Source organism: Acanthopagrus latus, chromosome 21 (genome assembly GCF_904848185.1).
Source record: "Acanthopagrus latus isolate v.2019 chromosome 21, fAcaLat1.1, whole genome shotgun sequence".
NCBI classification, from domain to species: domain Eukaryota; kingdom Metazoa; phylum Chordata; class Actinopteri; order Spariformes; family Sparidae; genus Acanthopagrus; species Acanthopagrus latus.
In genome coordinates, this window is record NC_051059.1 from 27,785,162 (window position 1) to 27,800,866 (window position 15,705).

Sequence of the window (15,705 nt, forward strand, 5' to 3'; positions counted from 1 at the left end):
GAGGCCCCTGGACCTGCAAGCTCCACAACGTCTACATTCCTTCACTCAGACACAAGGAAACATAATTATTCATCATTAAATCTGAACTAAGTAAAATCAAATATCAGAATGTGTTGCCGTCCAGATATGTGACTGATGGGAGGGAGGATCAATGAACAATGAACAATGAACTGATTTTATAGTCCTGAAGTAGAGACATTATTCAGCCCAGTTTCACAGCAACACGTGTGACAGACCCACAGATCTTCTACAGGACAGTGTGTGAGTGTGACAGTTTGTCTCACCTGGTGCAAAATGTAGAAATACATCAAGGGGCAGTAATGTTGAAATCATTAGGAGGATGAGCGACCAGCAAAGAACCAGAATGTCCACATGAGGAGAAGGTCAGGGTTGATTGTGTGGTTCATTCAGGGGACTTTCAGGTTATCAATAACCAGGGTTCCAGACCTGTTTGAAGCCAGTAGTCTGATTACTGATTTATGGATGAAGTGACCGCAGTTTTTCAGAATCACAAATCCTTTAATGTCCCCAGACGAGAAATTTGTTTGTCAGTCCAGTCCAGTTTATTGATCAGGTGAACTCCCAGGTGCTTCTAAGATGTCACCATCTCAATGTCCATTCCCAGGATGTTCACCTGTGTGCAGGGTTGTCTGTGCCGTTGGAAATCCACCACCAGCTCTTTGGTCTCCCCGGCATAAAGCTGGAGGTGGTTCTGCTGGCACCAGTCCACAAAGTCCTGAATAAGTTCTCTGTAGGCTCTGTCGTCCCTGATGAGGCCGACGATAGAGTCATCAGAACTTCTGTAGGTGGCAGTGAGCTGATTGGTGGGAGAAGTCTGCGGTGTACAAGGTGAACAGGAAAGGGGCCAGGACTGTTCCCTGTGGGGCCCCTGTACTGCATATTATTGTGTCCAACACGTAGCCCCGAGTCCTCACATGCTGTGGCTGGTTTGTGAGGTAATCCAGGATCCAGGATGTGAGCCCCAGCTTGTCCCCCACAAGTGCAGGTTGTATAGTGTTAAAAGCACCGGAGAAATCAAACAATATGATCCTCACAGTGCTTCCAGGCTTTTTCCCAGGTTTTTCTGTCCTTTCTTGAAGCAAGTCTGTTTGGTGCCTTTAATTTGATAGACATGACTTGTGTGATACCAAGGTGCATTATTTAATCACTGTACAACTTCAGTCTGCTGATAATGAAATGAAAAGCTCATTGTCAGATTTTATACCCAAACAATGAGCGGTAAGCTGAACAGTCAACAACAGTCAGCTGATCAAGATTTAATTTCAGCTGGTTGAAAGAACAAGAGGAGGACCTCAAAGTTTCTCAGTTCTTGGTTCAACTGATTGCATGAAGGTCTGAAACAGAAGAAACTTACATCTAATAAACCAGCTAGAATCAAATAGTTCTATCATGTCATCTTCATTTGTGAAGCTTTTCATCACAACTGAGTTTCATGAGTGAAAACACTCCAGACTGTATCATCACATCCTGCTGAAGTTTAACAGTGTGTGACTCCCTCTAGTGGATGTTGTGGAGTATTGTGTTGTCTTTGCTCCAAAGGTTTTTGTACAGAGTTTTGGTGTTTCCTGTCACTGTGGGCTTCACAGCACAGTAGTACACAGCAGAGTCTGTCACTGCAGCAGAGGAGATCTGCAGATACATTTTGGTTTTATCATCACTCACGTTGAAGGACAGTCTAGAGACTGGATCAGATATTGGTGTTCCTGTTCCATAGTGAGAAATAAGGAACTCTGGTGGTTTTCCTGGATATTGTCGATACCAGAAGAAATAATCACTAACAGTTGCTTGTTTGGAGTATGTGTAGGACAGAGTAACAGTGCTGTCTTCTAAACTGGACTCTTCATTCTTGTCCGGACTGAGTTCTTCACAGCTGACACCTAAAGAAAGAGAAATACGTTTAAGGTTATGTTAAAAAAAAAAAAAAAAAAAAAAAACTCAAAAGAAATGAACTTCCTTCAGAAAACATTAGAATTTAACTTGACAGAATAAAAACATAATGTAACATACCTGTTATAATAGAGAGAAACATCAGAGACAGCCCATAATAGTCCAGTGACAGCATGTTGAATAAAGGTAATGTTTGTGGTTTGTGTATTGAACTCTGCTGAATATGGAAGTTCCTCTCTCTTCTATAGTTCAGTAACAGCTCAGCTCCTCCCTGAATCTCTCCGTCTCCTCTTAGATCTGTATTTTCACCTCTTCTTCTTCCTCCTGGTTAACAGACTGAAGGCAGCAGTTTCTAATAACTCTGAGCTGATGTAGTCTCTGGGCTCCCTTCATCAAAGGTGTCATTTGTTAATAAAGAATTCTGCGGAGGCTCGGCTGGGTGGATTGATAGAACAATCTTTATTGAAACAGATCTCAAGCCTGCATCTGAACCAGCGTCGGCCGCTCCCTGGTGTTCTCAAATCCTGGCAAAGTTCTGCCCAATGCTTTGCCTTCTGCTCTATCAGAAATCCTCTTGGACCTTCTATCTTAGGAAATTAACAAGTAACATCCCCCATTTTCTTTTCCTTTGCTGGCCTTTATAGAGTCCGTTCTCCAGTACACACCTACTTCTTCTAATTGGTCACTTTGGTGAATTAAGGGTCCATCTATCCGATAGACTAAAAGAGGAGTTGACCTGTCTCCCTGCTCACCTCCCATAACTCATCTAACTTGGCTGCAGTCTTCTCTCCAAAATTGCCCAAATGGTCTGTCTTTCCTTCTAGGGGAACATAAACGTTTAGGCATCTGCCACCATTTGAAGTGAGGGTCAAACTCAGTTTTAGTACTTTATGGTGGCCTTGCCAACTGCTCACCTTTAACACACTCACAGCTGAAAAACAACTCTGAGGCCCCTGGACCTGCAAGCTCCACAACGTCTACATTCCTTCACTCAGACACAAGGAAACATAATTATTCATCATTAAATCTGAACTAAGTAAAATCAAATATCAGAATGTGTTGCCGTCCAGATATGTGACTGATGGGAGGGAGGATCAATGAACAATGAACAATGAACTGATTTTATAGTCCTGAAGTAGAGACATTATTCAGCCCAGTTTCACAGCAACACGTGTGACAGACCCACAGATCTTCTACAGGACAGTGTGTGAGTGTGACAGTTTGTCTCACCTGGTGCAAAATGTAGAAATACATCAAGGGGCAGTAATGTTGAAATCATTAGGAGGATGAGCGACCAGCAAAGAACCAGAATGTCCACATGAGGAGAAGGTCAGGGTTGATTGTGTGGTTCATTCAGGGGACTTTCAGGTTATCAATAACCAGGGTTCCAGACCTGTTTGAAGCCAGTAGTCTGATTACTGATTTATGGATGAAGTGACCGCAGTTTTTCAGAATCACAAATCCTTTAATGTCCCCAGACGAGAAATTTGTTTGTCAGTCCAGTCCAGTTTATTGATCAGGTGAACTCCCAGGTGCTTCTAAGATGTCACCATCTCAATGTCCATTCCCAGGATGTTCACCTGTGTGCAGGGTTGTCTGTGCCGTTGGAAATCCACCACCAGCTCTTTGGTCTCCCCGGCATAAAGCTGGAGGTGGTTCTGCTGGCACCAGTCCACAAAGTCCTGAATAAGTTCTCTGTAGGCTCTGTCGTCCCTGATGAGGCCGACGATAGAGTCATCAGAACTTCTGTAGGTGGCAGTGAGCTGATTGGTGGGAGAAGTCTGCGGTGTACAAGGTGAACAGGAAAGGGGCCAGGACTGTTCCCTGTGGGGCCCCTGTACTGCATATTATTGTGTCCAACACGTAGCCCCGAGTCCTCACATGCTGTGGCTGGTTTGTGAGGTAATCCAGGATCCAGGATGTGAGCCCCAGCTTGTCCCCCACAAGTGCAGGTTGTATAGTGTTAAAAGCACCGGAGAAATCAAACAATATGATCCTCACAGTGCTTCCAGGCTTTTTCCCAGGTTTTTCTGTCCTTTCTTGAAGCAAGTCTGTTTGGTGCCTTTAATTTGATAGACATGACTTGTGTGATACCAAGGTGCATTATTTAATCACTGTACAACTTCAGTCTGCTGATAATGAAATGAAAAGCTCATTGTCAGATTTTATACCCAAACAATGAGCGGTAAGCTGAACAGTCAACAACAATCAGCTGATCAAGATTTAATTTCAGCTGGTTGAAAGAACAAGAGGAGGACCTCAAAGTTTCTCAGTTCTTGGTTCAACTGATTGCATGAAGGTCTGAAACAGAAGAAACTTACATCTAATAAACCAGCTAGAATCAAATAGTTCTATCATGTCATCTTCATTTGTGAAGCTTTTCATCACAACTGAGTTTCATGAGTGAAAACACTCCAGACTGTATCATCACATCCTGCTGAAGTTTAACAGTGTGTGACTCCCTCTAGTGGATGTTGTGGAGTATTGTGTTGTCTTTGCTCCAAAGGTTTTTGTACAGAGTTTTGGTGTTTCCTGTCACTGTGGGCTGCAGAGCACAGTAGTACACAGCAGAGTCAGACAGCTGAAGCTTCTGGATCTTCAGAGGAACTGATCTTAAGGTTGGATTCAGTGTGGATGAAAATCTCTCCTTATATTCGTCCTCTGTGTTCCCTGTACCAATCGTAAAGCGGCTCAGGATGAATTTGGGGCTGTTGTCTCCATCCTGTTTGTACCAGAAGAGAGATGGACTTGATGAACTGCTGTTATATTGACAGCCGAGTGTTACTGCCTCTCCTTCAGCAGCAGTCACATCTCCTTCTGGCTGCAGCACGTTGTCTTGTTGTGCTCTGCATCCTGTAAAACAGCAACAAACAGTATCAGTGTGCTGTTAAAGAAGCATGTCAGTGTTGGATCCATGTCACAGAAACAGAGTTGTGTTCATACCGAGACACATAACAGCCAGCAGCCCTGAGATGAACAGAGGCTGCATCATATGTGCAGTGTTGAGTAAGTGTGAGCTCCAGCAAGTGTAAAGAAGGCTGTGATCTCTGTGTTCAGTCTTCATCAACACTCAGTTGGTGGATTAGAAGGAGGAGCCTGATCACAGTGACAGGGCTCATTCACAGCCCTGTGTTACTCCCTACTGACAACTTTACACTCTACACATGTTACTGCCACTCTGCTGTCAGAGTACAACTTGTCTTCTGTGTCCTCATCAGAGGACATATGTTCTGTTCAACAGCTGCAGACTGCAGATTCACTTTGTTCCCTGACAAATAAAAGGTGCTAACTGTTGTGAAGCTGCTACGGCCCTTTAATATTTATCATCAGACAGATTACAGGCAGACTGAGGATGAATATTTGAACAACATGTGACTTTTTATGTTCTTTTCAGAAGGTTTTTCCCTCAATATAAATTGACAGTTTCATATATTTTGGTTCTCTGCAGCCACGACAGGTCAACTACAAATACAGTGAATATTTTCTGTTGATTTTGATTGAAGTGTTAATTAACAATCAGTTCAGAGTTTTATTAGTTAGTTTGTTCCGAGTGCATCTCAACACTTTGAACAATGGAAGCAGCTGATTGTGTCCTGATGAACCACAGGCTACAAAGAGGATTTATTGAGTGAGTCGGTGTCGTTGTCTTTGTTTTCATGGTGTGTTGAGTTTGAAGCTTCATCCAGTTGGTTTGTCATTGATGTGGATTTGCTGCTCATGTGAATCCTCCCACAGTGTTTGATTAGCAGCTGTAACCACAGTGACTGTGATAAAACAGGAATTAGCAGAATCCATCTGATATGAAGCTGTGGTTTGAATACCACTTCCCTCCTCTTTGAAGAGTAGTCAGATATCTGTGTTCAGGTTTTTGTACAGCCTCTTCTACACTTTGTATCACTGTGTTTCTAGAGCACAGTAGTAGAGAGCTGTGTCTGCCAGGGTTAGCTCTCTGATGGTCAGGTTGGTTGATGTATCTGATGTTTGAGACTGATATCGATTGTTGGGAATATACTCAGTTGTCACCCTCTTTGCTCCTTTCCAGAGTATAAACTGAGGAGCCTGAAGGTCAGAATGATGTCTGTACCAGTTAAGGGCAACACTGTCTTCAGTTGTCTCATATTGACATGTGAGTGTGACAGATTGTCCTTCTCTTCCACTGACTTCATCTTCTACAGGAGAGATGCTGTCTCCAGCTATTAGTCCTGGAAAAAGTGTAGAAAATGAAGCCATTAGACTAACATTGTTCATGAGGCTGAGAGGAGAAGACAGTGGAAAATATCAAGTGTACAGTGTTACTCTGTGCTCCTTCACAGTCACATACAAACTATATCATTCAATCAACATCCATGTTGTCAATCTGATGAAAACATGAGCAGCATTGACTCTGTCAGAGCAAAGACATGAGAAAAGTGATGAAATCCAGGTTGTGTATATGTGGTTAATGCAGCAGGTTCAACACAACTTAAATTCCTGTTGTGTTCCAAAACTCACCTGTAAAGTGACAGAAGAGTAAAAAGAAGTAAAGCAACATGTCTTTGGATTTCTTAAAGCCAGACAGACAGCAGATGAGCAGTGTTCTTCCACTGCAGCACAGTGAGGAAGGAATGATGTCATTGGTTGAGTTGAGGCTAAATGGGCGGGGCCAATCAGCTCTTCACTTTATTTATTCACTTCAACTCAACCAATCCATTTCTGTCTGTTGTCACAGCAGCTCTGTGTGGAATCTTTATTGGTTGATGTTTTGTTGTATTTGTCATCAGTCCAGTGACACTGGCTCAGACTGTAATGGGTTCATGGTGTGTGACTCCCTCTAGTGGATGTTGTGGAGTATTGTGTTGTCTTTGCTCCAAAGGTTTTTGTACAGAGTTTTGGTGTTTCCTGTCACTGTGGGCTGCAGAGCACAGTAGTACACAGCAGAGTCAGACAGCTGAAGCTTCTGGATCTTCAGAGGAACTGAGTTTGAGGTAGAATTCACTTTGGATGAAAATCTGTCCTCATATTCCTTCTCTGTGTTCACTGTACCAAACTGAGAGCAGCCCAGTATGAATTTGGGGCTGTTGTTTCCATCCTGTTTGTACCAGAACAAAGTTGGACCTGTGTTACTGGTCTCAAATGTGCAGTCCAGTGTAACTGTGTGTCCTTCAGCAGCAATGACATCTCCTGTTGGCTGGATCACTCTGTCTGCTCCTTTACACTCTGAGGAAGAAGAGAACATGCAGAGGAAGAGATGAATCAATAAAGATGATTGATTAAAGGAGAACAATCAGTAGGTTTAAAGAGTTACCTAGCCAGAGAGTCAGAATCAGGATGTTTCTCAGCCAGTGTTTCATGTCTGCAGTGAGAGGGGAGGAGAGAGAGGAAGAACATTGATACTCTGATGGATCTGAGCCTTCACATCATTGGTCCTTCATCTGTATCATCTGTTGAGGAACTCTCTACATTTACATCTCATTTACATTTCATCTGTTCAGCTCAAATGTTCTTCATGATGATTGTAGCAGACTGAACACAGGAATATAATAAGAAACTAAATTCTGTCATCAATATTTTGATGGTTTAATCAAAAGGCTCTTTGTTCCTGTGTTGTGTTAATTTACAGGATTACATATCCTCTTTTTTAATCTAGTTAACTTTTGAAACCTTTTTGGCTCCATGCATCTCAACTCTGCAGCCTGTCACTGAACACAATAAGACCAGAGAACACCGTGTGTCTCCTCTGTGGACTCAGACAGACCTTGTCTGAGCCTGGACTCATCATCCTGAAGAAGTGAGACCAGCTGATTCACAGAACCTACAAGTTCACCTCATCATCAGCTCATCCATCACTGCATGATGAGGCATCTGGACTGCAACACATTCTGGTCTTTAATTCAACTCAGTTTAAATTTAACCTGTTCCTTCACTTTGTGTGAGTTAAGGAATGTAGACAGTGTGGGACTCACAGCTCCAAGGGACCCTGGAGTCAGTATTCAGCTGTGTGTGTGTCAAAGGTTAGCAGAAGACAAGGCAGCTATGGAGGAATAAAACAGAGTTTGACCCCCATGTCAGATGGATGGAGATGTCTAAACTTGTACAGTTATGGGATACAAGACCTAATGAGTGACAGTAACATATTTAGTTGTTTATGGGAGATGAGCAGGTAGATAGTCCAACTCCTTTTCTAGTCCATTCGACAGATGGACCCTCAGCCCAATTGGAAGAAGTGGGCAGGTACAACAAAAGGGACTTTAAATAGGCCTGCATGAGTGGAGAGGGTGAGGTGGTAACTGGTAGATTTCCTAAGATCAGTGGTTTGATAGGATTTGTGAAAGAGCAGAGGGTGAAGCATTTTGGCATTTCTTTCCCATAGATTTGACAATACCAGGAAGCGGCCGCTTCTGGATCAGACGCAGGCTTGAGATCTGTTTCAATAAAGATTGCTCTATCATTCCACCCAGCCTTGCCTCCTCCTTAAAAGCTGTTAGAAAGTCATCAAGTGGTCGGCCAGAATCAGACCACAGAAACATATAAGATGTTTTTGAAACTTCATCTACTCCAGCAGCATCATCCAGTTATTATCTGATGATCTGTATGTTCAGAACTTATTTTGGTTAAATGTTTTACTTCTGTGTTGTTTCAACACCTTCTCACATGTTTGAAATATTGCATTTACAGAAGCAATTAACTGCCAATTGTCCCTCAAAGAAAGAAAAGACCACCTGGATGTTGACAGGAAGTCTAGTTTATTGATCCAGTCCAACATCCACTGATGGGCTTCACAGGCCAACAACAAGTGAAAAGTCCCCCAGTCTGTCCTGCCTCAACATGTGGAGAACTGGTTGATACCTCAGTACAGGACATTAAGGAGACACTCTGAGCTTAGAATGAGACATAATGAAATGTACATTATATGAGGGCTTACAGTAAGTCCAGCATCAGTTCTTAATGTCATTACAACACCAGAAAAAGTTCAACTAAAGTTCAGTCGGAGCAGCTGTGGCTCAGGAGGTAATGGGGGTTGAAAGGTTGTTGGTTAAATCCCAACAATTCTTTGAGCAAGACACAGTGCAGTGCATTTACTCTTTAATGTAGTGTTTGATGACGTGAGGATATTGTGTCTTCTTTTTTGATTTTATCATCAGTGAAAACACTCCAGATTGTATCATCACATCCTGCTGCAGTTTAACAGTGTGTGACTCCCTCTAGTGGATGTTGTGGAGTATTGTGTTGTCTTTGCTCCAAAGGTTTTTGTACAGAGTTTTGGTGTTTCCTGTCACTGTGGGCCTCACAGCACAGTAGTACACAGCAGAGTCTGTCACTGCAGCAGAGGAGATCTGCAGATGCATTTTGGTTTTATCATCACTCACTGTCGCAGACAGTCTATTGTTTTTTTCATTTTGTGTTCCCAAGTGAAAGATGAGCAACTCTGGTGGTTTTCCTGGATATTGTCGATACCAGAAGAAATAATCACTACCAGTTGCTTGTTTGGAGTATGTGTAGGACAGAGTAACAGTGCTGTCTTCTAAACTGGACTCTTCATTCTTGACTGGACTGAGTTCTTCACAGCTGACACCTGAAGGAAAAGAAATCTGTTTTATATTTTGGAGAAAATGAACTCAAAAGAAATGAACTGCCATCAGAAAACAGTAGAATTTAACTTGACAGAATAAAAGCATAATGTAACATACCTGTTATAATAGAGAGAAACATCAGAGACAGCCCATAATAGTCCAGTGACAGCATGTTGAATAAAGGTAATGTTTGTGGTTTGTGTATTGAACTCTGCTGAATATGGAAGTTCCTCTCTCTTCTATAGTTCAGTAACAGCTCAGCTCCTCCCTGAATCTCTCCGTCTCCTCTTAGATCTGTATTTTCACCTCTTCTTCTTCCTCCTGGTTAACAGACTGAAGGCAGCAGTTTCTAATAACTCTGAGCTGATGTAGTCTCTGGGCTCCCTTCATCAAAGGTGTCATTTGTTAATAAAGAATTCTGCGGAGGCTCGGCTGGGTGGATTGATAGAACAATCTTTATTGAAACAGATCTCAAGCCTGCATCTGAACCAGCGTCAGCCGCTCCCTGGTGTTCTCAGATCCTGGCAAAGTTCTGCTCAATGCTTTGCCTTCTGCTCTATCAGAAATCCTCTTGGACCTTCTATCTTAGGTAATCAACAAGTAACCATCCCCCATTTTCTTTTCCTTTGCTGGCCTTTATAGAGTCCCTTCTCCAGTACACACCTACTTCTTCTAATTGGTCACTTTGGTGAAGTAAGGGTCCATCTATCCGATAGACTAAAAGAGGAGTTGACCTGTCTCCCTGCTCACCTCCCATAACTCATCTAACTTGGCTGCAGTCTTCTCTCCAAAATTGCCCAAATGGTCTGTCTTTCCTTCTAGGGGAACATAAATGTTCAGGCATCTGCCACCATTTGAAGTGAGGGTCAAACTCAGTTTTAGTACTTTATGGTGGCCTTGCCAACTGCTCACCTTTAACACACTCACAGCTGAAAACCAACTCCGAGGCCCCTGGACCTGCAAGCTCCACAACGTCTACATTCCTTCACTCACACACAAGGAAAAATAATTATTTATCATTAAATCTGAACTAAGTAAAATCAAAGATCAGAATGTGTTGCCGACCAGATATGTGACTGATGGGAGGGAGGATCAATGAACACTGAACAATGAACTGATTTTATAGTCCTGAAGTAGAGACATTATTCAGCCCAGTTTCACAGCAACACGTGTGACAGACCCACAGATCTTCTACAGGACAGTGTGTGAGTGTGACAGTTTGTCTCACCTGGTGCAAAATGTAGAAATACATCAAGGGTGCAGTTTAACAGTGTGTGACTCCCTCTAGTGGATGTTGTGGAGTATTGTGTTGTCTTTGCTCCAAAGGTTTTTGTACAGAGTTTTGGTGTTTCCTGTCACTGTGGGCCTCACAGCACAGTAGTACACAGCAGAGTCTGTCACTGCAGCAGAGGAGATCTGCAGATGCATTTTGGTTTTATCATCACTCACGTTGAAGGACAGTCTAGAGACTGGATCAGATATTGGTGTTCCTGTTCCATAGTGAGAGATGAGGAACTCTGGTGGTTTTCCTGGATATTGTCGATACCAGAAGAAATAATCACTACCAGTTGCTTGTTTGGAGTATGTGTAGGACAGAGTAACAGTGCTGTCTTCTAAACTGGACTCTTCAATCTTGACTGGACTGAGTTCTTCACAGCTGACACCTGAGGGAACAGAAATCTGTTTTTATATTGTGTCAAAAACTAAAAAGAAATGAACTGCCATCAGTCAACATTAGAATTTAACTTGACATAATAAAAGCATAATGTAACATACCTGTTATAATAGAGAGAAACATCAGAAACAGCCCATAATAGTCCAGTGACAGCATGTTGAATAAAGGTAATGTTTGTGGTTTGTGTATTGAACTCTGCTGAATATGGAAGTTCCTCTCTCTTCTATAGTTCAGTAACAGCTCAGCTCCTCCCTGAATCTCTCCGTCTCCTCTTAGATCTGTATTTTCACCTCTTCTTCTTCCTCCTGGTTAACAGACTGAAGGCAGCAGTTTTGGAGGTGGAAAGATTCTGTTTTGTTCTTGTCTTTTCCTTCCTTGTTTCCCTTCTGATGGAGTTGTAGCAGTGGAGGTGTCATGCCTGTGGTAAAGTACATCCAGGTGTGATGAACCAGTCATTTTAACTTCTTTTACAATTCAAACCTGTGCAGGTGAAAATCTAACATCAACTTTGGAGGCTCAGCTCCATGAACTCCTGAGTTGGACACCAACAGTAGTGCATTAACTCCTCTAACTAACACTCCATCACTCTGCCTGCTGAGGAACGCTACACTGCTCCTGACAACACTGCTGGTTGTGTTGACAGTGATATACTGAGGGGGGTCGTTTGTTCCAGGACGAGGGGTCTGGTCCTCCATGTACACCCAAGATTTACATCTATGTGATCTGACAAACATTTTTTGTGTGACAGCACATGGTAATATAATGTTAGTTTCTGAAGGTATCAGAAGGTGTTCCTCCTCTGTTCATATGCTCCAAACACAGGAGTGTTTATTGACCTTCATATGAAGTGTAGTTTCTGGGCTGTCTTCATCAAAGGTGTCAGCATGTAGTATGTTGATAAAAGAATTCTGCGGAGGCCAGGCTGGGTGGAAGAATAGAGCGATCTTTATTGAAACAGATCTCAAGCCAAGGTCTGAACAGAGCGTGGCCACATGTCTGGTGTTCTCAAATCTATGGTAAAAGCAATGCCAAAATACTACCAATTACCACCTCATTTTCTCTGGTGTGGGGGTCTTTTTTAAAATCTATTTTCCATACACGCCTACTTCTCCTAATTGGTTACTTTGATAGATTAAAGGTAAGGCAAGGCAAGTTTATTTGTATAGCACAATTCAGACACATGGCAACTCAAAGTGCCTTACAGGCACACACAAGTTACATTAAAAGACATAAAATTGTCATTTAAAAGACATTAAAAATTGCATTAAAGAAAATTCAAAATTGCATTTTAGACCATTAAAAACATTAAGAAACAAACATCAAAACAAGTCGGCTAAAATAGAAAAGCTTTAAAAGAAACAAGACTGTAGAGGCAGAGTCATAATGCAGTTCAAAGACTTGAATTGCTTGAGTTAAAAGCAGTGGCAAAAAGAAATGTTTTACATCTATCCCATGGGAGAAAAGAAGGATGGGTCTGCCTCACACCCCCTATGAAATAACTCTTGTGTGTGTTACTTAACTTTGCTGATGTCAGCTAAAGTGGACAGGATGGTCTCTCTATACTTAGATGACCTTGAGTCGGCCCTAAACTTCTGGTGTGTGTCCCTTCCTGTAGCTTAGCTCTGATGCCCACCTCAGAACTGATGAAGGCTCCTGGTCATGGGGACACTTGCACTTTCACATTCCTACACTTGTCTACAGGGGAGCATCAGGTCCTGTCCCATCCTGTCTTCTTACTATACACTATCGTCTTAGAGCCCAGGATGTGTAAGAAACACACAGACACTAAACACACAGCAGTAAATCATGAAGGCCTACTGTTAGAGATAAAACATAGCCCTCTCCACTCCTCCTCTCCTGTCTTCACCTGTGTTCCTCCTCATCTTTCATTAAAAAAGAAGATGATTCCACAGCAGTGCCTGGATGCTGGATGCATTTAGGTGAAACACTGGAATCCTCCCACAGTGTTTGATTAGCAGCTGTAACCACAGTGACTGTGATAAAACAGGAATTAGCAGAATCCATCTGATATGAAGCTGTGGTTTGAATACCACTTCCCTCCTCTTTGAAGAGTAGTCAGATATCTGTGTTCAGGTTTTTGTACAGCCTCTTCTACACTTTGCATCACTGTGTTTCTAGAGCACAGTAGTAGAGAGCTGTGTCTGCCAGGGTTAGCTCTCTGATGGTCAGGCTGGTTGATGTATCTGATGTTTGAGACTGATATCGATTGTTGGGAATATACTCCTGACCAGTCTGTGATTTTGCTCCTTTCCAGAGTATAAACTGAGGAGCCTGAAGGTCAGAATCATGTCTGTACCAGTAAAGCCAAGGATCCGAATAACTTGTCTCATATTGACATATGAGTGTGACAGATTGTCCTTCTCTTCCACTGACTTCATCTTCTACAGGAGAGATGCTGTCTCCAGCTATTAGTCCTGGAAAAAGTGTAGAAAATGAAGCCATTAGACTAACATTGTTCATGAGGCTGAGAGGAGAAGACAGTGGAAAATATCAAGTGTACAGTGTTACTCTGTGCTCCTTCACAGTCACATACAAACAATATCATTCAATCAACATCCATGTTGTCAATCTGATGAAAACATGAGCAGCATTGACTCTGTCAGAGCAAAGACATGAGAAAAGTGATGAAATCCAGGTTGTGTATATGTGGTTAATGCAGCAGGTTCAACACAACTTAAATTCCTGTTGTGTTCCAAAACTCACCTGTAAAGTGACAGAAGAGTAAAAAGAAGTAAAGCAACATGTCTTTGGATTTCTTAAAGCCAGACAGACAGCAGATGAGCAGTGTTCTTCCACTGCAGCACAGTGAGGAAGGAATGATGTCATTGGTTGAGTTGAGGCTAAATGGGCGGGGCCAATCAGCTCTTCACTTTATTTATTCACCTCAACTCAACCAATCCATTTCTGTCTGTTGTCACAGCAGCTCTGTGTGGAATCTTTATTGGTTGATGTTTTGTTGTATTTGTCATCAGTCCAGTGACACTGGCTCAGACTGTAATGGGTTCATGGTGTGTGACTCCCTCTAGTGGATGTTGTGGAGTATTGTGTTGTCTTTGCTCCAAAGGTTTTTGTACAGAGTTTTGGTGTTTCCTGTCACTGTGGGCCTCACAGCACAGTAGTACACAGCAGAGTCTGTCACTGCAGCAGAGGAGATCTGCAGATGCATTTTGGTTTTATCATCACTTACTGTCGCAGACAGTCTATTGTTTTTTTCATTTTGTGTTCCCAAGTGAAAGATGAGCAACTCTGGTGGTTTTCCTGGATATTGTCGATACCAGAAGAAATAATCTCCACCATCAGCTTGTTTGGAGTATGTGTAGGACAGAGTAACAGTGCTGTCTTCTAAACTGGACTCTTCATTCTTGACTGGACTGAGTTCTTCACAGCTGACACCTAAAGGAAGAAATAACTCTTTTTAATATTACGTTACAAAATCAAAACCCATGAACTACCCTCAGAAAATATTCCACCTAAAGGAAGAAAAATACGTTTTGTATTATGTTAAAAAGAACCTCAAAAGAAATGAACTGCTATTAGAAAACTTTAGAATTGAACTTGACAGAATAAAAGCATAATGTGACATACCTGTTATAATAGTGAGAAACATCAGAGACAGCCCATAATAGTCCAGTGACAGCATGTTGAATAAAGGTAATGTTTGTGGTTTGTGTATTGAACTCTGCTGAATATGGAAGTTCCTCTCTCTTCTATAGTTCAGTAACAGCTCAGCTCCTCCCTGAATCTCTCCGTCTCCTCTTAGATCTGTATTTTCACCTCTTCTTCTTCCTCCTGGTTAACAGACTGAAGGCAGCAGTTTGTATCAGCTGCAGCTGGGAAGTTTTCTTTTCTGTAGTTTTTAGTCTTTGATTCTTTGATTACTGGAATGAATTACAGAAATGTAGCTGTGATGGTCTCTAGAACGGATCATCGTCTCAGGCTTTGCATAGACAAGAGGGATTTATTCTATACTCCTAAAGTAGAGAAAACATTATTTCATTAATGTACAGATTTTATATTGTGACTGGTGACATTCACAGATATATGTTGTATGTCGCCTCACTCGGGGCACCAGATGTAGTGCTTCATGCAACATCAATAGAAAGTTTGGGGTTAAAATTGGCTGTCAGTAATGATAATGATTATCAGGGATAATTTTTAATAACGATAAATAATATGGCTCCTCTCTTTCTCCTCCTTGTGGATCTGTATTCGATCTATCTGTTACATTTGCTCTACCTTAAAATCTGAAATGTCACTGATGCTTCAGTCACCATCATGTAACTCATGTTTCACTCATGTAGGATACAAACCAGTGTTTTGTGTGTTTGATGAATCAAACATGTGAAACACATGCTGGAATCAATTAATCACACGTCTTTTGAAAATGGAGGCTTCTTTATCAGAAATCCCAACTGTGAAACATGAATTTCTCTCTCCAGACTTGTTTCTGTTCAGTCTCTAGAAACATGATCTCTTTAAGTGTCAGCAGGGAGAGCTGAATATCAAGCAGCTCTTCTTCCGGTCACCCGGGCCAGAGCCGTCCATGGGACA

The 15,705-nt window shown here is 42.1% G+C and overlaps 4 gene segments (V, D, J or C); all 4 read right to left on the reverse strand.

Moving 5' to 3' along the window:
- Positions 1 to 1,581: 1,581 nt before the first annotated feature.
- On the reverse strand, positions 1,582 to 2,416 carry LOC119011735 (the record flags this gene model as incomplete). The annotated part of the segment is given in 2 exon segments: positions 1,582 to 1,898; positions 2,029 to 2,416. Coding segments are annotated over 2 exon segments (372 nt in total), but the record flags the coding sequence as incomplete, so codon positions are not given.
- A 1,946-nt stretch (positions 2,417 to 4,362) lies between these two features.
- Positions 4,363 to 5,202, reverse strand: LOC119011723. The segment is given in 2 exon segments: positions 4,363 to 4,761; positions 4,852 to 5,202. Coding segments are annotated over 2 exon segments (510 nt in total).
- A 1,255-nt stretch (positions 5,203 to 6,457) lies between these two features.
- LOC119011727 lies at positions 6,458 to 7,291 on the reverse strand. The segment is given in 2 exon segments: positions 6,458 to 7,104; positions 7,193 to 7,291. Coding segments are annotated over 2 exon segments (432 nt in total).
- A 3,451-nt stretch (positions 7,292 to 10,742) lies between these two features.
- Positions 10,743 to 14,961, reverse strand: LOC119011214. The segment is given in 2 exon segments: positions 10,743 to 11,122; positions 14,740 to 14,961. Coding segments are annotated over 2 exon segments (435 nt in total).
- Between the last annotated feature and the right edge of the window lie 744 nt (positions 14,962 to 15,705).